Source organism: Pristis pectinata, chromosome 33, assembly GCF_009764475.1.
Source record: "Pristis pectinata isolate sPriPec2 chromosome 33, sPriPec2.1.pri, whole genome shotgun sequence".
NCBI lineage: Eukaryota > Metazoa > Chordata > Chondrichthyes > Rhinopristiformes > Pristidae > Pristis > Pristis pectinata.
In genome coordinates this window covers 12,802,640-12,826,842 of record NC_067437.1, presented here as the reverse complement: position 1 = coordinate 12,826,842, position 24,203 = coordinate 12,802,640, and the positions used below count along the sequence as shown (strand labels likewise).

The window sequence follows — 24,203 nt, the reverse complement described above, 5'->3', positions numbered from 1 at the left end:
GGTCAATGATGCAGCTGGTTCACCAGTCCCAGAGAACTCCGACACCCAGCCAGTCCCTGAAAACTGAGGGACAGGGGTCTGAGGGAGCAGGAGGGTAAGGCCTGAGGGGTGAGGGGAGTGGGAGGTGGTGAGGGAGTGGAGAGATGTGGGAGTAGGGGTGAGGAAGGCAGGAGGCGGGAGGGATGGAGCAGTGTTGAGGTCAGAGGGATCGGGATGAGGGAGCAGAGGGAACGGAGGGGAGAAATGGAGCGGGGGGAAGGGAGGGCAGGGATGAGGGAGGGGAGGGGAGGGGGGCAGGGATGAGGGAGGGGAGGGGAGGGGGCAGGGGATGAGGGAATGTGATGTGTAACCGGACAGCTCCTGCAAACACCATGTTACTGGAAGACCCAGCGGTGCTGCTGAGTCCCAGCCAGGATTCCAAGAAACCCAAACTGTGAAATGTTTTGTTTCTGGTTGTTGCTGGTCCCTCTTTCTGAGAACAGTCACTGTCCAGAACTGCACCACGTAAATCATTACTGTGTGTGGGTTACATCCTCTCCGGAATGTTCTGAATGTTCCAGATCAATGGTTTGTTCCAGAACTCATGTCCGTAAAGTTAACAGGTCATCGAGGAAGCGAGGCAGTAAACACTATATCGGGGTCCTGGGACTCTCTGCAATCTGTGCTCCCCAAAACTCCTACCTGTCCCTGGTCCAGTTCCTGCTCCCTGCCCAAGAGTCAAACCCGCACGTTACCCAGGAGACGCAGAGACTGCGGATGCCGGAATCTGGAGCAAAAAAACGAGCTGCTGGAGGAAACTCAGGGGGTCGGGCAGCATCTGTGGAGGGAAATGGACAGTCGATGTTTCAGGTCGAGACCTTTCATCTCTATTGTCCATTTCCTCCACAGATGCTGCCCAACCCTTGAGTTCCTCCAGCATCTTGTTCGTTGCTCGAGGTTACCTCAGGCACAGTTTCAGCATTGTCCACCTGGCATCGTCCACAGTAAGGTCCGTGCAGAGAGAGCGGTCCTGGCTGGTAAACTAGCTGGGTCACGCCTGCTCACTGACCAATATAAGCAGCTGAACTAGAAACAGAAAATGCCCGGGATACTCAGCAGGGCAGGGAGCGTCTGTGGAGAAGAAAACAGTGCTGTGGGCATCAGAAGGGTCATTAACCAGAAAAATTAACTCTCTCGCTCTCTCTCTCGCTCTCGTCTCTCGCTCTCTCTCTCGCTCTCTCTCTCCACAAACACTGTCCGAGTTCCCCAGCAGTTTCTGTCTTCAGTTCAGATTTCAGCATCTGCAGTTTTGTTTGCTGGTTTGACCAGTCATTTATCAGTATAAGTGGCTGGTTCCTGCCGACTGGTCACTGAATGATATAACCAAATGGTTTACGACTTGTCACTGATTGATGGATTGATAAGTTGGACACATTAATTCTTGTCTCTGCACTTGCTGTAAAGAGACCTCGTTGTCCAGAGGGTCTGATGGTTGGGAGACGACCTCAGAATAATCAGAGTGTTGTGGGCTTTACATTGACGAAGGTCACAGGGCATTTGTTTCAGTCTGTCATCGAGGGACACGTGTTGACCTGACCTGTGTTGTCTCCTGCTGACTGGTCCTGTGCCGAGCTTTCAGAGTTTGATTTCTTGAGGACTTTGCTCAAGTGGCCACTTCACACTAACCAGTGGGCTGTAAGGGACGACAGGTGATGTGACCCTAAGGTGCATCATGATGGATGAAGCTTCCTTGCACACTTCCCTGTACAAGCAGTGATATGTCCTCCCTTCATCCTCCACAACCCTCCACACGGCCTTGCCCTGGCCCAGGGTACAGGAAACCAAAGGTATCCGCCCTCGCTAATACTTTCCCCAGGTGTACTTCCACCCCACATTCCCGTCCCCAGTGCACCCCTGTCCCATACTTGTTCTGTGCCACCCATTCCCCCCCAGACCCATCCTGTGTACCCATCCATTTCACAGTACCCAAATCCCCACACCCCCTCCATGTACCCACACCACCTCCACACACAGCCCAGTGCTCATGCCCTCTGTTCACACCCACACTTTCCCTGAGGGCAGGAGCTGATCTCAAAGTCAAAAGTCAAGTTTATTGTCACATGCACAAGTCCATGAGTGCACGGGTGCAATGAAAAACTTACAGCAGCATCACAGGCACATGGCCTCAGATAAGCAGCATTCACAAGAAAAACATAAACTAAACAGAATTTTTACAAGAAAGAACACAATTAGAACAAAACAAAGTCCATTTTAGTACAAAGTGATCAAAGTGGTCATAGTGTTGCCAAACTGCAGTGATTAGGGTTGTGCAGGTTGGTTCAAGAACTAAATGGTTGAAGGGAAGTAGCTGTTCTTGAACCTGGTGGTATGGGACTTCAGGCTTCTGTACCTCCTGCCCGATGGTAGCTGTGAGAAGGTGGCATGGCCCGGATGGTGGGGACCTTTGATGATGGATGTTGCCTTCTTGAGGCAGCGTCTCATGTGGGTACTACTGATGGTGGGGAGGGATGTGCCCATGATGTGTTAGGCCGAGTCCACTACTCTCCGAGGCTTCTTACATTCCTGCGCATTCGAATTGCTGTACCAGACCAAGATGCAACCAGTCAGGACACTTTCAACAGGTCATCTGTAGAAGTTTGTTGGGGTGTTCGGTGAGGTCACAAGCATTAACCCTCTAGAAAAGTAAAGATGCTGATGCACCTTCCACGTGATTGCATCTGTGTGCTAGGCTCCATCATAGGGTCAGACACCAGCCGTGACACTTCTAAACACTTCCGTAACACTGACACCTCTAAAGCATTTGTTCTTGTTGTAACAGGCAGTACCTGGTGACAACCCAGTCTGGCCACGTGTACGAGTGCCTGATCGACGGTTACCCAATATCATCGGTCAACTCCCAGTTGCACTCTGGACGTTCCACACCGATCCGTCTCGGTACAGACAGCGGTCGTCTGCGAGAGCCGAGGAGGCTGGGGTCGGAGCAGGAGGGGCGAGTGGGCAGCTGGATGCAGGAGAAGAGACTGTGGCACCCGGCGCCCTCGGGAATGAGCCCCAGTCCGGCCGGAACCGCCCCGCCAGGCAGCCCGGACCCGGCCATCCGCCGATCGATCAGCTCCTACCGGTCCAACTCCCTCCCAGTGACGTCAGAGCCCCCGAGGTACCAGGTGCTGCGCCGATCATTCACACCTGATGAGCGGTACGTTGTCCTGTCTGAGGGGCAGCGTGGGCAACCGAATCGATGGGAGCTCCGTCCGAGGGAGCCTCCCGGAGCTCGCTGGAGCGCTCAGGCACCCCCATCACCACCACCCGCCGTCTGCACCGAGGGGCCGGAATACTTTGGAAGTTGCGGAGGGTGGCTCCCCGGAGGAGGCCTATCACCGTGGCCCGTCCCACTCCTCCCACCGATCTCTGACCAGGCCTCACACTCCAGTTGGGAGGATTGACGTCCTCCCCTCTCACCAGCCGATGGGAAACGGCTACCTCCAGATTCCTCAGGTGGCTGCTGGACCCCTCGGTTTCCCGGGGTCTCCCACTCTGCTGCCCACGGGGGAAAGCCCCTGGAACTACTACACGGCCACCTCTCCCACCGGAGCTCGGGGACCAGCACAGAGCAGACTTCCCTCGAGACCGCAGACCCCCGCCAGTCGGCTCGACGTGCTGCCTTCTGAGGAACACTTCAGCTTCCCCCCAGGAAAACCTCACAGCACCCAGAGGAGCCAGCAGAGGTCTCCGGGCCTGATCGACAGGATGACCCTGGGAGCACCGGAGGAGATGGACTTCGAGGGTCTGACAGCCACGTTACCCAGCAGGTGCTACAGACCCTGCCCGAGGATGAGCTACAGATCTCACAGCCCTGTGGACAGAATCACCATTCTGCACAGAGACCGCTCCACCGACAGGTCTCTGTGTAGACACAGGGTAAGGTATTGGGTGAATAATCCTTAACGAATTCCAAATTTGTTTGGACTCATTATAGGAAGGATGTGGAAGCTTTAGAGAGGGTGCAGAGGAGATTTTTCAGGATGCTGCTTGGATTGGAGAGCACGTCTTATGAGGATAGGTTGAGTGAGCTAGGGCTTTTCTCTTTGGAGGGGAGGAGGATGAGAGGTGACTTGATAGAGGTGTACAAGATGATAAGAGGCATAGATCGAGTGGACAGTCAGAGACCTTTTCCCAGGGTGACAATGGCTAACATGAGGGGGACATAATTTTAAGGTGATTGGAGGAAGGTATAAGGGGGATGTCAGGGGTAAGTTTTTTTTACACAGAGAGTGGTGGGTGTGTGGAACGCACTGCCTGCAGCGGTCGTGGGGGCAGATACCTTAGGGATATTTAAGAAACTCTTAGGTAGACATATGAATGATAGAAAAATAGGGGGCTATGTGGGAGGGAAGGGTTAGATAGATCTTAGAGCAGGATAAAATGTCAGCACAACATTGTGGGCCGAAGGGCCTGTACTGTGCTGTAGTGTTCTATGTTTAACTCATCTCCAACTGCAATAAATCAGCATTTCTCTCTCCCTCCTCTGTCATTGCCTGTCTCTGTCTGACTCCCTCCTTCACCCCCTCCCCTACAATCTCTCTCTCTCTCTCTCTCTCTCTCTCTCTCTCTCTCTCGCTCTCTCTCCACCCTCTGTCTGCCTCCTTCTTTCTCACTGTCTTGTTCGGACCCCTGTGCCTCTATTCAAATCCCACGCCCCTCTTGCACTCCCTGATACGAAGCAGCCTCCAGCCCACCGAGTAAGGTTCCCTCCACCTCCGTCGGTTAGCCCGGGTCTGGGCAGCGGTCTGAGACTGTCGGCGGCAGGGGTGAGTAGAAAGGCTCCAGTCTGTGAATGGTGAGGTCGGGGCTCGGAGTGCAGGGACTGACGGACGGAAGTCCTCACAGAGCCCAAAGCAAGATGGAGACTGGGTGACCCCTGGGAGGGGGGCAAAGCCTTGGACTGGTGACCCCTGAGGGGACGGAGCCTGGGACTGTGACCCCTGGGGGGAACAGGGCCTAATGACAGTGTGACCCCTGGGGGGAGGAGCCTGGGACTGCCGCTGAGGGCGGACCGTGGGGACATTGTGACCCTGTGGCGGAGCCCAGGGACTTGGTGACCCCTGCTGGTACAGCCTGGTGATTAGGTGACCCCTGTGAGCGGGGCCTGGGGAGCTGGGGTTTGTGTTACCCTGGGGGGTGGAGATTTTAGACTGTGTTACTGCTGGGGGCAGAGCCTGGAGACTGTGTGACCCTGGGGAGTGCAACCCCAGGGGGTAGGGTCTGAGTTTCTCTGGGGGTGGGACTCAGGGACCGTGTAAAAACCCCCTCTCCCAAGAGGACGATGCCCAGGGTCTGTACAACCCCAGGTGGGCTGGCGTGTACACCCACAGGCGGGCTGGCTTGTTCGCCACAGCTGGGCAGGTGTGTACACCACAGGTCACCGTGCATCCTCTGAATACTCCCATGCAACACCAGCTCTGATGTTGCTTCAGTAACTGTGGGCACACTCGGCCAGGCGACTGGAGGTACTTTCCACCTGAGTGAGCACACGAGGGTCCAGCTCCCTCTGGGCACAACCTACCCTGCAGTGCTGTGTGCATGCAAGGAAGAGCAATTCACAGAGGAATTATCAGAGAAAATGACACCAAAATGTGGGGAGGAACCAGGGCAGCAACTGCAGCTGGTCAAAGTTTTCCTGTGCCTCTTATAGGAGGAGGGAGTTATCGAGGGCGATGTTTGTCCCATGGCTGAAGAGCCTCTGTGTGTTCCATCGTTGCTTTGTCTCGCGTTGTCTTCTCAAACTCTTTTTCCTTTTACAGGGAACCAGTTCCGGCTTCACTCAGCTTCCTCCTCGACCACCCCCCTCACCTCGATCCTGCCTCTCTCCTCTGCTGCCATCAGTCAGAAGACTGTCCATCGCTCACTCTGTCAATGTAATCATGGTGCTGGGTGAAACCAGGGGGGGGCAGAGTGGGAGGGAGGGGGAGAGTGGGAGGGAGAAAGGGAGGGGGAGAGTGGGAGGGAGGGGGAGAGTGGGAGGGAATGGGGAGGGAGGGGAGAGGAGGAGAAGGAGACTAAGGAAGGGGAGAGTGAATGGGAGAGGGTGAGAGGGAGGGGAGAGTGGGAGGTGGAGGGGGAGAGTGGGAGGGGGAGAGTGGGAGGGGGGAGAAGGGGAGGTGGCGGGAGGGGGTGAGGGAAAGTGGGATGGAGGGAGGAGAGAATGGATGTCAAAACGGGGAGCATATCCTAGAAATATTCTGGCGTTGCTTCCTGCATTCAGGACTTCTCTAGGATGAGAGAAAGGAGAGGGAGGTGGGGGGGGGGGGGGGGTTGGGGCTGGGAGGGGTACAGGGTTAAAGTGGGGAGCAAACCAAACAGCCCTTGGGTGGAGTTTCGGGAGAGGGCCACAGGGATGGGTGGAACAGTAGAAAATCCACAGAAAAAATTGAGCAACGTTACTTTGAATTTTATGAGTAGAGTAACAATGAGCTTAAACATGAGGAAGAGCAGTGTGCATATCACAGCTCGCTGGATCTGTTAGCAGGAGGCTTGTGTTGGGCGGTACGGTGTGCAGCCCATTACGAACTGTGAAGTAATTTGTTGAATGAGAGTGCAGAGATCAGGAGAGGTGGTGCGAGACATTAACAGTAACTCTCTCTGACAGGGAGCTGCTCCAGAGATCTTCCAGGAATTCGCAGCAGAACCTGTCAGAATGGCTGAAAGTGAAGTTGACGTAAGTCTAGTTTTCAGCCTCTGGGATTATCTTTGAGGAGGTTCTTCACATCAACACTTGAGAAAAACAAAACAGCTTCAAGAACTATACTCAGATTCAACAGACCCAGGGCAGTGTTGCATCCAGAGTCAAACTCCTGCATCACTATTCCCAGAGGAAGCACAACACAGCTTTGACACAGAGTAAAGCTCCCTCTACACTGTCCCATCAAATTCCTACAGTATAGGGGCAGTATGGATTGGACAGGTATGTTCTTCGGTTGATGTTTGGACCTGATGTCCTCATGTTGTGTCCTCAGGTGCTGTTGACCAGGTTGTGTGGGCAGGACAGAATTCTCCAGGGGCTTGTGGCTGAAGCAACTCCACTCAAAACAGAGAAGGTATGTAACAAATAGTACGTCTGGCAGACTGATGTTCCTTCCTCCCAACTGATTGCACCATCCCTCCCCACTGCTTGCTTTCTCAGACTGATCAGCTGTCAGAATCTAAATGAGGCTTCTGCCTGGTGAGAGCTGATCAGCTGAGGAGGATATTTGATGTACTATTGCTCACAGTTTGTACTAATACCGCACTGGTGAAACCTCGCAAGGCATTTCACTGGAATGTTCAGGCAAAGATTTACACCACCAGTATGGAAACAGGGGACAGGTGGCTAAATCCTTGGCCAAAGAGAGGGACCTTAAGGAGCATTTTTGAGGGGGAGAGGTTTAGGGAGGGAATTCCAGACATATATGTCTTGGTGACTACAGACACGGCCACGAAGGTGGGGCAATTAAATTCAATGGAGCCCAGAGATCCTTGGGGCTAATTTGCAGAGAGTTGGGTGTAAGTGCTGTTGGAGACTATGGGGAGAGTGTAGGGGCTGCAGGAGGGTACAACAGGCAGGGAGAAGGGTCTGGAGAAGACTGCAGAGAGGGTATAGAGGCAGGAAGTTGTTGAAGAGATGGCTAGATAAGGTTACGGGGATATGGAGGTGTAGGGACTGGAGAAAGTCATGGAGATTGGGAGCGTGTAGGGTTTGGAGGTGGTTACAAAGGTGGGGGTGGGAACTGGAGGAAATGACACCGTTACAGGGGCTGGAAGGGGTTACGGGGGGGGGGGGGGTTAAAGAGGGCTTTAGGGGCTGGTGGAGTTTTCAGGTCAAAGTGGTGTACCAGCAGGGGGAGGTTGTGGAAGAAGGACTGGAGGGGCTGGAGGGAGTTACAGAGGGAGTTACAGAGGGAGGGGGATGTTACAGAGGGGAGGGGTGTAGGGCTGGAGGGGCTTACAGAGGGAGGGAGGGGTGTAGGGCAGAAAGTTGCAGAGGGAGGAGGACGGGTGCCCAACACAAACCCCCAGACAACAGGTCCAGCGAGCTGTGACGTGCACACTGGTCTTTCTCTAGGACAGACTGGAGGGAGCTTTGGAAGTGATCCGTTGCCAGTTGCTGGACTTCGGGGGCCAGCAGAACCTGGCGAAGAAGTTGATGTGCCAGCAGCGGATTCTGCAGGAGGAGCTGATCCAAATCCGGGCCAGGCTCTGCGACCTCTCCATGGTAACTGCGCAGACAGGCTCGGAGACGTGTTAGTGCCACGTGAGCTCAGTGATGGGACGTGAGGCCCTCACCCCCACCAAGAGCTTGGCTCGGCAGTGCGGAGCACCCTCCCCCTCAGGAACCTCGGTATTCAAGACCCACTCCAAATGCTGAAGGGCTTTGAGTGCCTTGGACCATGCCCCCAGCGGGAGGTTGAGCAATGGCGCTTGTCTCCCAGGTCAGACAGTTGCTGCCAAGCCCAGTGTGCTCTCAGGGAGGGTTGCAGGGCGACTGATACATTCAATACATCGATAACTTTAGCTGAATCGTGCAGTGATGCCTCTTCACCCATCCAGGAAGCAGCCTCACTGTGGTAGAATGGAGGGTTTATTTCACAAACCTTCTGACTGATTTAGAGAGGCAAATGGTGAACGGTGTCTGATACCACAGTCACAACCTATGGTTCTCCTTAGGTCATAAAACCAGTCTGAGAGACTGATGAGACTAGGCCGGCACAGCACTGTATGTGAATTTGAATTCCTAAACTTACTCGTCTCTGACTCCCTCTCTACAGAACAAACATCCTTCTGGTGTAGCTCACCAGAAGGTGGACACTATCTTCTAACTTTGGCTGGAACAACCCAAGCCAGGATCTGATGTTCCAGATCCAGCTCCTGAATCCAGTTGCAATCCCACTGCTAAGTTTAGAGCTGGGCATTGGGGCTGTAAGAATGCAGGAACCTAAAACCAACCTCCCCTCCACTGACTCTGTCTACACTTCCCGCTGCCTCAAAAACCCCTCCCACCCCAGTCATTCTCTCTTTCCCCCCCCCCCCCCCCCCCCCCCCCCCCCCCCCCCCCCCTTCCATCGGGCAGAAGATACAAAAGTTTGAAAACACATACAACCAGGCTCAAGGACAGCTTCTATCCCGCTGTTATAAGATTCTTGAATGGACCTCTTGATCGCTCAGTCTACCTCGTTATGGCCCTTGCACCTTATTTGTCTACTTGCACTGCACTTTCTCTGTAACTGTATTCTGCATTCTGTTATTGCTTTTCCCTTTGTACTACCTCGATATACTTATGTTTGAAATGATCTGTACGGATGGCACTGTATTGTCACTGTATCTCGATACACGTGACAATAATAAACCAGTTACCAATGAGCAGCCTGAGATTGCCCCAACTAAATCAGCTGGGCCAAAGACCTCCCACCCGACCTATCTCCCTCCACCCTTACCCAGAACAAAGTGCAGAATATCTCTCCTGCCCCTTCCAACCCCTGTGACAGCCCTGGAACTGAAAAGGGGGGAGAAATGGGCGTTCACCAAGCCCATTTCCTGCTCTGAACGTGGTGAGTCCGGGGTGAATCCTTTCTGTCTGACTTTACCTCATTGTCACGCCTCCACCTAGCACCATCTGTTCCTCATTTTATCATCAACTTCCCAAGGGCTAGTTTATCCAAATGCCTTTTACAAGTCTGGATATACAATATCTGCCTCCGCTCTGTTATCAGTGCACGTTGGTCATGTCTGTCTATGTATTCATCACCTGTCTCCTGGCCTCTCCCTCACTCACACTGATGATGCTGAACCTTATTTCCATTCTGGAACAGGAAATGGAACAGGCTTGGAATGAGTATGAACTCCTGGAGAATGAGCTGGAGCGTCTCCGAGCCCCTCGAGAGCTGATGAGCAGGTGTGGGTCCCCACAGGTACTTCGCACATTTTTTAAAATTTCATTTCAGACCTCATGGTTTGTTTATGGATCCTCATGTCCTTCTGTGTCTGTGACACGGGTCCTTCTGCAGTACGGACTGTCAGCCACACTGCATTGCAACCTTCAGGCACCTTTGACCACAGGACTCACTTGGTCTCTTGATTTGAAGTGATCCTCTCTGGTTCAATGCTGAGGTGCAGGGACCCCAAATAGACTTGCATTTCCACATACACACAGACATAAAGTATCACATTTACATAGTGATACCACACAGAAACAGGCTCTTCAGCCCTTCTGTCCATACTAGCCATCAAGTACCCATCTATACTGATCACATTTTCTCTCGTACTCAGGCACAGGCACTTACATACAGAAACATACATACTAACAAAAGCACACCCAGGCACAAATACTTATCTCTGCGCGCGCGCGCACAAAAACACACACATACAGAATTGGCTAGGCACCGTTACAAATACAAAGCTCTGGTAATCAGGTTGCCTTAAGTCTAGGAGAACGGTTCTAGGATGTGATTGGTGGTTAAAAATAGATGAATATACACAGAACAATACAGCACAGGAACAGGCCCTTTGCCCCACAATGTCTGCATTAAACACAATGCCAAATTAAACTAAATCTCTTCTGCCTGCACAAGAACCACATCCCTCCATTCCCTGCATATTCATGTGTCTACCTAACAGCCCCTTAAACACCACTATCGTATCTTGCCTCCACCACCGCCCCTGGCAGCCTGTTCCAGGCACCCACCACTCTCTGTGTAAAAAAAACTTGCCCCACACATCTCCTTTAAACTGTCCTCCTCTCACCTTAAATGCACGCCCTCTAGTATTTGACCTTTCTACCCTGAGAAAAGGATTCTGACTGTCAACTCTATCTATGTCTCTCATAATTTTATACACTTCTATCAGAATCTGATTGATAAATTTCAACAGCATCTATATGAAAATGTAGGTAAGAATGAGCGTATTTGGTTGTCGATTAGAATGAATCCATATCTTTGGAGGATTGGTGTGGATCTGTGGAACTGAATGGACTCTGGTGAGTGGGGGGTTGGAATTGATGATTGTGACGGATATTTGGGGAGGTCTGGATGGACAGGGTGACCGCCGTGTGTTTTTACAGGAGCGGGGAGAGGCTCAGCGGGACCTGTGGATGATGCAGGATGTGATGCTGGGACTCCGCAACAACAAAAAGAACTTCCAGGTTGCAATAGAATCAACTCGGCACCCAGGTGACAATAAAAAAACTTTTACAGCAACTGGCCCATCCAAAACCAAGCCGATCACCAACTTACTGTCCATGTGGAGACTGACCACCCAGACCCAGACTGATTCCAATATAAACCCAAGTACAGTTCCACAGGGACATTGACTTTCACTGGGGTATGGGTTCTACAGACAGTGAAACACACAGCAGCACAGGTTCCACAAACACTCAGTGCAGGCTAGGACATTGACCCTCACTGGGGGACAGGTCGCACACACGCCCGGACCCTCACTGGGGGACAGGTCGCACACATGCCCGGACCCTCACTGGGGGACAGGTCGCGCACACGCCCGGACCCTCACTGGGGGACGGGTCTCCCATACGCCCGGACCCTCACTGGGGTATGGATTCCACACACAACTCCTTGAAGTCCCTACCAGGTAATACATCTATTATTCTGCTGTTGAATTTGTATACCACAGGTAGTGATGCTCACCTGGGGTTTGGGGGTACATTGTCACTGAGCTGTAGTGGAGTGCAGAATCTACAGACACCGGTACACATGGATCATGGTTCCATAGACACAGATTTCATTGGGGCACAGGTTCTATTTACCTGCCTAGAATGTGTTGCATTGAATGTAGTGCCAGTACCCAGTGCTACCCACAATCTAAATGCCCTTGCCCTAAATTACCAGTACCAGGCCCATTCTGTTGAATTTCCTCATCCTGGAACAACTTTTTGCATGTTAGGTTTGAAACAATATTTTGCCTTTCCCCGTCTCCAGCGACGTCGTTTGTAGCTTCCCCGATGCTTGACCATCACTCCGAGCTGCAGGTAGACTCACGGCAATGTCTGTCACCACTGCAGTCTCCAAGCTCAAGGCAACTCCCAATCCACCGTGAGCCTCCACCGGTGAGTGAGATCACCACTGGACCAATGTCAGCAACCCTCTCCTTCACCAGTGGGGATGCTTGGTTTATGGGAGAAGGTGGGTAGGGGTAGGACACATGGAGGGGTATTGGATGAGTGTGGTTAGTCAAATGGGGGGAAATGGGGTTGAGGGCTATGGAGAGGATGAAGTCACAGGGAGGTGGGTGTGGGAGTTGGAGGTTGTGAGGAGAAGATGGTGGGTGGGTCTGAGGGTTATGGAAAAGAAGTAAGTGGGGTTGGGGGCAATGGGTAGAGGATGGTGGGTGGGATTGTGGGGAAGAGATGTGTAGGTGAGGTTGGAGAGTGGGGGGGGAGATGGTGGGTGGGGTCGGAGAGTTGGAGGAGATGGTGGATGGGGGGGTCAGTTGAGAGGAGGGTGGGTGGGGGGGTCAGTGGATAGGAGATGGGCATGGGGGGACAGTTGGGGAAGGTGGGTGGGGGCCAGTGGGGGGAAGATGGTGGGTGGAGTCGGGGAGGAGACTGATAGGTGGGTGGGAACAATTGGAAGAAGCCTAATTCCTTCCTTTATGACTTGCTGGGACATGGTGTAGGGAGAGGACGATGCCCCCTGTCGACCACCCCTCCCCCAGATGCCATATCATGATGAATGCTCTTCCTCTGTACCCGAGACTGAAGCTGCATCATTGGTGGCCCCAGATGAACAGAAGCTCCAGGAGAAGGGAGATGTCCAATACGACCCCGTGACAAATGGGAAGGTCAAGGTAACGCTCTCGGCGCTTCGACTCCATCCACCCACCTACCCCCTCCTGCGCTCAATTCCCTTTTGAAGGCTCCTCTTGGATCTGCTTCCACCGGCCAAGAAGGCACACTGACATCTCTACTTCCTCAAAGCTCAAGAAATTCGGCATGTCCCTAATGACTTTCACCAGTTTTTATGGATGCATCGTAGAAGGCATCCTATCCCAATGCATCGCAGCTGGGTATGGCAACTGCTCTGCCCAAGACCACAAGGATTTGCAGGGAGTTGTGGATGCAGCCGAGTCCATCATACGAACCAGCCTCCCCTCTAGTGACTGTCTACACTTCCCGCTGCCTCAGGAAAGCAGCCAATGTAATCAAGGACCCCTCCCACCCCGGTCATTCCCTCTTCTCCCCTCTCCCATTGGGCAGAAGATACAGAAGCCTGAGAGCATGTACCACCAGGCTCAAGGACAGCTTCTATCCCGTTGTTATCAGACTCTTGAACAGATCTCTCATATGCCAAAAGATGAACTCTTGAACTCTTGATCTCCCGATCTACCTCACCGTGGCCCTTGCACTTTATTTCCACACCTGCACGGCACTTTTTCAGTAACTGCAACACTAAATTCTGCATTCTGTTTTCTTTCTGCTACCTCGATGTAATTATGTGTGGCGTGATCTGTCTGGATGGCACACAGAACCAAAGGTTTTCAGTGTATCTCGGGACATGTGACAATAATAAAACGATGTCATTCTTTCAGGCAGCATCTTTCAGGTAATCACACCTCGCTGTATAAACAGATTTCTATTCATCTGCCCTCTATTGCCGACCACCTTCTATCTTGGACCTCCAGTCACCGACCTTCCTGCCATTGCGGACACATTCCATCAAACTCCTGGAGGTTTTCAACAATTCTCCTTTTATCCTAAGAACCATCCCAGCCACTCTGCCGGAATAATATTTGTTGCTAATCATTTTAAAAAAAACAAGTGGCAAATTAACACATTTTTTCCCACAACCTTCTAAGAGGCTTAAAGAGCCAAGAGCCCAACATGAAATGTGGTGTTCTGATATGATCTGTCTTTAACTCATCAGGGGCAACTCACGCTGACTGTCGGGAGCACGGGGAGGAGAGGAAGGATGAGTGCAGAGGAACAGATGGAGAGGATGAAGAGACACCTCCAAGCGCGGGGCCAGGACAAAGCCAGGGCAGGCAGACCGGCCCAGAGGAGCGTGGTTATGTCGCCAATTGTGGTGGGTGCCGCCTGGCTTACCGCCATCTCTGTAGGGTGACCATAGCCGGTCTTCACTGGCACTTGCTGTACCGCATTATAAACATCCACCTCACGGAGGTGATAATCCCAGTGGGGACACAGGAAGGCAGCTGATAGAGCCGCTGCCTCATAGCTCCAGCAACCTGAGTTTGATCCTCACCTCAGGTGCTGTGCGTGTGGAGTTTGCACGTTCTCCCTATGACCGTGTGGGTTTCCCCCGGGTGCTCCAGTTTCCTCCCACATATCACTGTGGCTACTGTAAATTGCCCTGAATTTTGGTGGTTAGTAAGAGAATGGGGGGGGGGGGGTGCGCGGGTGTATAATTGGGCAGGTGTGAGGGAATCAGTTGCAGGGAAATAAGTGGGGAATGGGATTACTGTGGGAGCCACATCAATTTGATGGACCAAATGGCCCCCGTTCTGCATTGTAAGGAAATGTGTGAGAAAAAGAAACCTGATTGGTCAATGTCCTTCCCACGGAGGAGCAAGGTGCAACTTTCCTGTGCTCTTATCCTCAGTGAAATCTGTATTCAGATCCCACTAATGTCCGGATCTGTCTACATTCCCTGCCAATGGTCAGTGCTTGCGGAGACTGCCCGGAGCTGCCATAATGTTTGCTGGAGACATTAAACTGGATGCTGTGAAGGGAATTACTGCAAATGGAAAGTGAGACGCAGTGTGTCTTTGGTTTGGAGTTTGTTAACCTGGAATAAGACCGTGTAGGGAGTGTTCAGCCTGATGGGGAGGAACATTGGCCTCATATTCAGAGGGCGTCTGTTCAATTCACAGAGGGGACCGTTGACAGAGCAGAAGGCAGGAACCCCGGGACGCCGCTCGAGGACCCCTCTGACCAAAAGACCACAAACCAGCCACTTATCGGGTGCCCAGCTCACTGCCGGTGCGCCACCCTCTCGAACCAGCCCAGCAAACTCCCCGACCGTTGCTACACAGGCGGCAGCAACAGAGATGCCAGGAACGCCAAACTTGGTCGCGTCGAGCAAGCATGTGACAAAGATAGTGACACCTCCCACAAGGGTGGAGAGCCAGACAAGAGAAAATAACCGTGTGGTTAGAAAAGAGGTAAGAGTTTTCCGGTGGATGGGGCCATATCCCAGGGCTTGTTCCCCATCCCTAACATAGGAGCACCCATCACCAGACAGGACAGCTGTTGGAGACACAAGACACTGCAGCAACAGTCTGGAGTTCGTCCACTAAACAGCAGTTGGACCTGCAGCTCATTCCGAGAGACCCTGCCACCCCCTCTGCTCGTTGGGCACTGGGGGAGCTGTGTGGCATCAAACATGGCAGCGGTGACTGATGCCCTAGTTCATAGAGTTCATACAGTAATACAGCACCGAAACAGGCCCTTCGGCCCAACTGGTCCATGCTGACCATGGTGCCCACCAAGCTAGTCCCATTTGCCTGCGTTTGGCCAATATCCCTCTAAACCCCTCCTATCCATGTACTTATCCAAATGTCTTTCAAATGTTATTATTGTACCTGCCTCAACCACTTCCTCTGGCAGCTCGTTCTGTACACGCACCACCCTCTGCGTGAAGAGGTTGCCCCTCAGCTCCCTTTTAAATCTTTCACCTCTCACAAACCTTTGTCCTCTAGTTTTTAGTTCCCCTTCCCTGAGAAAAAGATTATGTACGTTCACCCTTATCTATGCCCTTCATGATTTTCTACACTTCATTTATTCCATTTCCACTGATTCATGGGATCAGTGAAATGTGCAGCCCCAGAGGAAGCCATTCAGCCTGTTACATCCCTACTGTTGAAGAGCCTATTGAGACTAATCCCACTTCTCAGCTCTGATGTAGGGTTTCGACCTGAAATGGCGACAATTCCTTTCCCCCTACAGATGCTGCTCGACCCGCTGAGCTCCTCCAGCAGATTGTGTTGTTCCCAGCTCTTAGTAGCCATCTCCTGAAATGCTCATCCAGATGGAACTTAAAAGTAGTAAGGGTCTCTACTCCGCCGTCGATTCAGGCAGTGAGTTTCAGACCCGCGGTACTCTTTGGGTGAAGCACGTTTCCTCATCTAGTTCTTTATCAAATGATGTCTCAGGCCCACAGTTACTCAGCCTATCCCTTTCTCCCTTTTTAAACAATGGTACCACATCAACAACCTCTGGGCCACACCTGCAGACGAGGGATGGGAAATAATAGAGTCTGCATTGTTTTCTCCCCTGATTAACAGCCGGGGTACATTGTACCTGTGACCAGCAATTTATCTAATTTTGAAGATGGTAAATTTTTTAATTCTTCCTCTCTCTATCCTTGTCATACCTAATATTTTCCTTCACCTCAGTATCTGTATGGTTGCCCTAGACAACAATATTGTTGCCTAAAGACACACACGAAGTGTACATTTAGAACCTGTTTCCCTTGCCTCAACACTGACACTACCATTTTGGTCTCCAAGAGGCTCTCCTCTGTTATTTTCTTGCCTTTTATGCATTTATGTAGCATCTTGGGACATTCCTTGATGTTACCTTGTAATGGTTTCTGCTGTACCCTCTCTGCCTTCCTAATCTATTTTGTTACTGTCAGCCTGCACTTTCTGTTCTGTCACGTTTCCCTGTTCTCCCCTTAACCTACTCCTCAACGAGGAATGAGCTGCCAGAGGAAGTGGTAGAGGCAGGTACAATGATAACATTTGAAAGACATTTGGATAAGTACATCCTCCCAGCGAGGATGGCTCCAGATTTGGGAGCCCCATCCTTTTCTTCAATGACAACATTTCTGGTCTGAACCCTCACTTACTACTTCTTGGGTATCTCTGATTTGCCTTCAGGTAGCTGTTTCCAGTTGCTATATCATATCTCGCTCCTAGTGAAAGTGGCCATATCCCAAATTAGAGCAACAAACAAAATGCAGAGGAACTCAGTGGGTCAGGCACATCTGTGGAGGGAAATGGATAGTCGACGTTTCAGGACCTGATGAAGGATCCCGGCCCGAAACGTCGACTGTTTATTTCCCTCCTTGGATGCTGCCTGACCCGCTGAGTTCCTCCAGCACTTTTTGTGTATTGCTCCTGACAACTGGAATTGTTTCCTTAAACAACACTGCTAGTCATCTAGTTGCGACTCCATTTATCCCCTGAAAATCCTGTAACCGAATGTTGACTTGCCCCTCCTGCCCCTCTGTAAGACATATTTCAATTATGATATCTTACTCCCACTTATCTGCCTGTCCCCTTGGTTCACCTTTAATTTCTGGATTCCTTGCACCAACATACACCATTAAGCACTGTCTTTACACCATTAAACACTTGGTTATTTGGTTTAGTCTCTGTTTTCCAGCTTTCAAACTCATTTACCAGCCCCCTACATTCCCCATCCAATGCTGCCTCCTCCCCTCTGGATCTGCTGGCAGCTTCCCATCCTCATGTTCATAAGATTTGTAATTGGTCAGTGGGAGAGAGTAGGAAAGAATGAGTGAGAGAGTTAATGTGGGAATAAAAGAGTGTGGCAAAGTATACGATAGGTGTGAAAGTCTAAAGGAGTAAACTAGTGCAGCTGGCCCCACTGATATTCACTGAGAGTCAGGACCCGCCCAACAGATACAACTTTATTTTCAGTGTAAACCAAATAAAGTCGCCATAACGTCGCGATACATTGACGTGGATCCTGACCCACCACTGAGCCCAGAGCAACTGCAAGAGAAGCAACAAACACTGGAGGCCAAGACTGTGATCACACAGACAAGGTGAGGAGTACAGCAACGTGGGATGTGGAAGAGGTTGTTCAGCCCTTCATTCCTGTTCTGGCCCTTTTGAAATAACTCACTAATCCCAATCTTCATCCTTTTCCCACAACCCTGCTTTTCAGGAATGTGTCCAATGCTCCTTTGAAAGCTATCACCAAATGTGCTTCCACTGCCCCTAACGCTCTCTGCTGCAAGGAGGACAATCCCCGGGTCTTTCCAAGATCCAAGGGCAATGCCAAGCTCAGTTCAAAGCCAGGGTAATGCAAGGCCCTGGATCAAACAAAAACCCAGGGTCAATCCCAGTAATGTATTTAACCATACAATCTGTTTAACTGTTTGTGCCCATGTGCTTCATGGTCTGTTGGCAATGTGTTGTGTTTGAAAATATCTTGGGATGAGAAGTGATGCTGGCACTTTCACTAGGCAGGCTCTGGGTCAGTGAGTGGATCCACTTTAACAAGCTCCAGCCTTATCACTTGCTTCATAGGAACATTTCCATCATTCTTCCGGTTATTGATTTCAGACAGAGTCCAATTTGGCCATGTCTGTGTTCCATTAGAGTTTGACCTTCTGCTCTGGTAAATAAATTACCCTGCCCCTAATCTGATGGATTATTTAACATCTCAGTCTGCTTTAATGGAGCGCGAGAAGCATTGAGAGCTCATTGTCAAACCCACCTGCAGAGTTCACAGACCACACCTCTCCACAGAATCAACAGAGGCTCCCTGATGCTGCTTTGCACTTCATGTTTCAAAGGAGCTCTGACTGCCTCATTCTGTCCTCTTGGAGGATCACACTCCCACAGTAGTTTGATGTTTGTGAGTTCAGAGTGGTCCCTGTACCCATGGTAATTGAGGGTCACAGCGGGTTAATGTACCCGTTATTCTGGGGATTTAGGGTGGGTTCATGTACTCATTATTAGTGATGTTTAGGATGTTTCCTGGACGCATTACTACTGGGCTTTGTATTGGATTCTGCTCCCTGCAAGGTGGAGTGAGTACCAGGTGAGCCCGAGGTTTCCTTCTCGTCCCAGCTCCATTCCTGACCTGCTCTGAGTCTTTCCTGCCCTGGGCAGTTCTTTCCAGAGAGGAACTTGCACCAAGTCCATGACTATCTCTTTGTAATTTTAGTCCTTGTGTAGCGGGGAGCTGGTCCCCCCCTGACCGAGCCACACACCTGGGAGAAGGAGAGAGGCATCGGATTGTTAGTCTGTCCTTCGCTCTCGCCACTGAAGCCTGCCAGCGCAGAAAAGTCATGGCAGGTAAAATGTACAGAACTAACGGTCAAACTCACCAGCTTCTGCTAACTGGCTTCTGGTAACCGGTTACCATTAACTGGCTTCTAGTAACTGGTTTCCCCTGAATGGCTTCTATTAAACTGGTTCCAGTTAACTGGCTTCTGTTAACCAGTTTCAGCTAACCAATTTTTGTTAACTGGTTTTGGCTAACCAGCAACTTTGTTAACTGGCATCCACTAACTGGGTTTTCACTAACTGGATTCCACCAGCCTGTTTCTGGGCCTCAGTAACCCTTCACTCCAACATCCCACTGTTACCGAGCAAGTGGTAACACAAAGTGAACAAGATGCTCACTTCAAAACAAGTTTTGTGATGAAAATGTTTCAGCGCCTTCGATCTCTGGAAGATCCAAGGACTTGGAATATGTGAATGTGTTGTGTCTGGTTTAATATAGAATGTTTACAACCGGCCTATGCAATCCTTAATCTGAAACTGAACACAAGGTCAGTCTGTCCTTATTTGTGTTTAGGTTGCTAAGTGAATGAGACCATAAAAGAGCCATTGATTAATATCCTTTCCAACAGTAACATCAGAGAAGGGCGCAAGGCTGTCTGTCGCCAATGCCCTTGGAGAGAGTGATATAAACTGCTCTCCCTATTCCAATCCATCAGGTTCATTAATAAGGGTGAATTAGTGTCCCGAATTTTCTTCAAAGATATAACGCTGGCTTTTGGCAAGATAGTCCCCAATTATTAATGATAAATACATCACTAGAAAATGAAAAGGTTTGTATAACCACTTACAATGCAAACTACAAGAGTTGGACATAAACAGAAACCACCCTCTACACTGTCCTATCAAACACTCTCAGAGCAAGGGCAGCATGGACTGGATATAGACCAAAGCACTCTCTACACTGTCTCATCAAACAGTCCCAGGGCAGATATAGCATAGGTGTGATATGGAGACTAAGTACTGATCCAGTAACCAAGAGACATTCTGTTCAAGTCCTACCAGGGCAAATTGTGAAGCTGAATTCAGTGGGTTTGGTCATTGAGCTGAAATCAGCTTCACAACTTGCCCTGAAAGCTTCCATTCTATTCTTCATCTAGTTCACAATGTACTTCAGGGCAAGAAATCTGCTACCCTTACCTAGTCTGGCCAGCTTGCGACTCCAGATCCACACAATGTGGTTGATTCTTAATGGGCTCTGCAATAGCCAGCAAGTCACTAAATACAAAGTAGAAAGCAAGAGAGGGTGATGATGCAGTAAGGAAAAAAAAGTAGTGGATGGGTTTCGGGGGCTGTGTACGGGAGCAGGAGAATCAATCGGAAATCAATTGGACTCAAGAGATTTCAATTGGAATCAATTGGTGTGATGTAGGGGCAAATGTTTCAGTCTTGCTCATTTCCCAATTTAATCTAACGTGAGGTCTCTCTTTTTCCTTTCAGCTAAAACTTTAGCTGAGCTGGAGAAGTGGGATGAGGTGACAGAGAGCCAGAGGGTGAAGAACAGAAGACAGTCCGACAATGGCGAGTCTGAATGGAAACTGCAGGGAAATGTCCTCGTTTTAGCACAGCACAAAGTGACAGCCAATCCAAACTCGGGGTACCATCAAGAATTGGCCAATCCAAATTCAGGACAGGCGACCGTTGGTTCAGAGCCAAATGGCAACAGGGAAAGAAGCAACTGGTGTTCGGGAAGACAAAGAATCTCCACAAACCCAAGACCAACATATGAGGAGGGGCAGGATCTCAGCCTGGGAGAAGGGAACAATTCTGCTGTCAGTCTGAATGGCACAGGTGGCAAATTGAAGTTCAACAGGCAGAATGTTCAATAACCTCAATCCATTTGTGGTGTAGGTTGTTGTCCTGGCCAGGAGAAACTGGTTGGAGAGAACCTAGAAGGCAAGACAGCAAGCAGCCAGGCTGTACCAAGGGTGGGGCAGACATTTGTTAAGACTGACTCACCTCGCTGAATCTCCAAAGGGCTCATTGAGTCACCAGCACCAGGCTCCTCATTGCTTGTTTTGTTAATCCGTCCCAGTCTGGGACACCTCCCAAGGAGGACACAGCAGCGGGTCAGCGACTGGAGAGAGTGAAGGGATCCAACTCATCTTGAAAGTTGGGACAATGTGGGACTAGAATCGAACATCATGGTGTTGTTTCTGATCGATTTCCCATGCTACAATTTAGTGATAGAGTGAAGATTAGAACAGGCCAGATTCAGGAGAAGGTCTGGTAGTCAGACCATCGTTACGTTCATCTCTGCCACTGAGGAAACTCTTCTTTAAAGGTTCAGTTGCTGAATTACATTGGAATCCATCCAATGCTCACTCTCGCACCCTGGGCTCCCTGTCCAGTGATGCCCTACATACTGGGGGTCATTACCTTGGACAACCTTCCCTGCACCTCATTAACCACCCTACTGCCCCCACAATGGACTATCACTAACCCTTCACCTCTGGCAGTTTGAGGAGACCGGCTGGAGGATCAGCCTTGATTGGCTGATCCCTGAACACCCTCCACACAAAACTATCCAGAGGTCAGAACTAATTTACACTAAGCTGGAATTTTTAAAAATCAATATATTTCAACTAACAGAGAACTAAACTCTTAAACAGAAAATGGTGGAAATCCTGTGGGAAGAGGGAAACAGAGTTTGTGTTTTAGGTCAAGGACTTTGCATCAGAACTGGGAAATGCTTGACATGTGAAAGCAAGGGCCAGGATAAAGGAAGTGAGGAGAGAGCGTGAGAAGGTATGTGATGGGGAGAAGTCAGGTGAGATTACGTGACCTTAAAGGAAGGAAGGGGTAAGGCGAGAGAGAGTGGCGATGAGATAAGTAAAAGGGTAATGGATGGATTTTGATGGGATTGGAAAAATCATTACCAGCATCTGTAATCTGAGAAACTAGGGCAACGTTAGGGTATGAAATTGTTGAACTCACTGTTGAGTCCGTGACAGTGTAATACTTGTTGTTATCCAAGCCTGTGCTGAGTTCTTCTCGAAGTTTAGGTTCTGTTTCTAAAGTTGGGGAATGGGGAGGTATGATAACAGTAATCACAACAGCAAATGTTCTGGTATAGATGGGGTGAATGGGGCATAGATAAGGTGAATGCACACAGTCTTTTTCCCAGGGTTGGGGAATCAAGAACTAGAGGGCAGAGGTTTAAGGTGAGAGGGGAAAGATTTAATAGGACTCTGAGGGGCAACTTTTGCACCCAGAGGGTGGTCAGTATATGGAACGAGCTGCCAGAGGAAGTGGTTGAGGCAGGTATATTAACAACACATAAAAGACACTTGGACAGGTACGTGGATAGGAAGGGTTTAGAGGGATATGGGCTAAACATTGGCTTAGATGGGCATCTTGGTCAGTATGGACGAGTTGGGCTGAAGAGTCTGTTTCCATGTCATACGGCTCTATCACTCTATGGCTTTGAGTCTAAATGTACCAAATTATCACTTTAAGATTTATTTCCCGTCCCTAATGGCCCTAGAGAAGGTGGAGGTAAGGCCCCTTCTTGAGCTGCTGCAGTTGTGTTGTGAAGGTAACGCAGTGCTGTTTGGCAGGCAGTGCCAAGAGCTGCCACCAGTAACAATGAAGGAGCAGCAATATATCAAGATGGTGTGCAGTTTGAAGGGGAACCAGCGAGTGGTGGTGTACCCATGCAGCTGCTGCCTTCTGCTGCTTGTAGGTAGGAGTTGCAGGTTTGAGAGGGGCTGTTGAAGAAGCTTTAGCCGGTAACAAGCAATGTATCTGCATCTCTGGAGAAGCTTGAAAGTATTGAGGAGCTGTTTGTGTTTTTAGAAATGCTCCCAGTAAGATGGTGAGTGCCAGGTTAGAAATGCTCTGCCCCTGATTGGGTCCTGTAACACAGAGACACAAGAGATTCTGTAGATGCTGGAATCTGGATCAACACACACAAAATGCTGGAGGAACTCAGCGGGTCAGGCAGCATCTATGGTTATAAGTTGATTGGCAATAGAAGGTGATTGATAGGCAGACGAGGTGAGCAGGTGGATTTGAAAATGTCAGAGAGTTGAGTTGGGAGAAAATGTTTCCAGTGAGTTTGGGGTCCAATCCAATGAGAGAGCAGGATGGTAGTGAATCAATTGGAGAGTTTCAGAGCGTATTAGAGATCAGGAAGCTGATGTTGCAGGAAATGCCAACTAATTTCTCAGGGATATTTTCCAAAAGTATTTGAGTTCAGTTTAATAATGCTTTTACTGTTATTTTGGGTTGGAAATTTGGGATTGTGTTAGGGGTTGAGACTTAGGGATACAACATTAATGTTTTAAAGGAAAGAATTTTAAGTAGGCCCTGTTCTTTTGGATAAACCTACCTTTCCATTGACGAATTTTGATCAGTGGTCCTTGGGTGCAGCACCTTACCCTGGCTTAGCAACGGGGCAAGAGGCCTCCTGTTTCATAGCCAATGGAGTCTCCTTCACGATTGACATGCAGGAGGCCTCCTTTCCCTTCTGCTAACCCCACCCTGTGAAGGTTACTGGAGAGCAAATTGTGTGATAGGAAAGCTCTGAGCTCTTTCAGGCCGAAGGGGCTGAAGCCAGTTTCACTCCCAACCACCTGATCATTCCTACATGTTTAACACAACACCAAGCTGGAGGATGTGATGCAAAGAGCAGAATGAAATAGAGATATTTGATTTCAAAGTTCATCGTAAGATCTGTACATTGTATTAAAGAAACTTCTGCTTCATCTGGACATTTTTTAATGCTAGCTACGTTAGGGCAGGTGAAAATTAGAACCATTCTGAACATATGAAATCCCTACAACACTGAAATTATCGACCTATTTATCACTAGATTGAACCCAGTGAGTTACTTATTCTTAACATTTGTTTTACTCTAACTTTTTATAATAAATTTGTTCTGGGGAAGGGGAAGATATTGAAAAGGTGCAATGCACTGTACGTTCCTTGTTGTCAAGATGATAACTGCAGGGCTGCACCTTGAACTCATGCAGCTCTTAGACAGATAACGTCTCACAGTGGTGTCGAGAGGGGACTTACAAGACATTGACCAAAGAACAATGAAGGACAGTGACATATAACTTGGAGAACTGATTGCAAGTGATGGCATTCTTGAGGTTTTTGTTATAGCTTAACATCATGTATTTATGATGGAAACCATCTTTGGGTCAAAGCAA

The 24,203-nt window shown here is 49.9% G+C and overlaps 1 protein-coding gene across 2 annotated transcripts; it reads left to right on the top strand.

The window, feature by feature from the left end:
• LOC127585583 (pleckstrin homology domain-containing family A member 7-like) lies at positions 1-23,702 on the top strand. 2 transcript variants are annotated; one of them, XM_052043164.1, is made up of 15 exons: positions 1-94; positions 2,819-3,918; positions 5,802-5,915; positions 6,647-6,715; positions 7,014-7,094; positions 8,099-8,248; positions 9,843-9,941; positions 11,090-11,198; positions 11,961-12,088; positions 12,658-12,828; positions 13,905-14,063; positions 14,872-15,162; positions 17,668-17,795; positions 18,926-19,056; positions 20,485-23,702. In XM_052043164.1, exons 2-15 carry the CDS (start codon positions 3,190-3,192, stop codon positions 20,871-20,873), a joined length of 2,748 nt encoding a protein of 915 aa, XP_051899124.1. In that variant the 5' UTR covers positions 1-94; positions 2,819-3,189; the 3' UTR covers positions 20,874-23,702. The 2 variants fall into 2 exon arrangements, with proteins under 2 accessions (XP_051899124.1, XP_051899125.1); XM_052043165.1 differs by lacking the exon at positions 18,926-19,056 and having other exon boundaries at positions 20,485-20,597.
• The last annotated feature ends 501 nt before the right edge of the window (positions 23,703-24,203 follow it).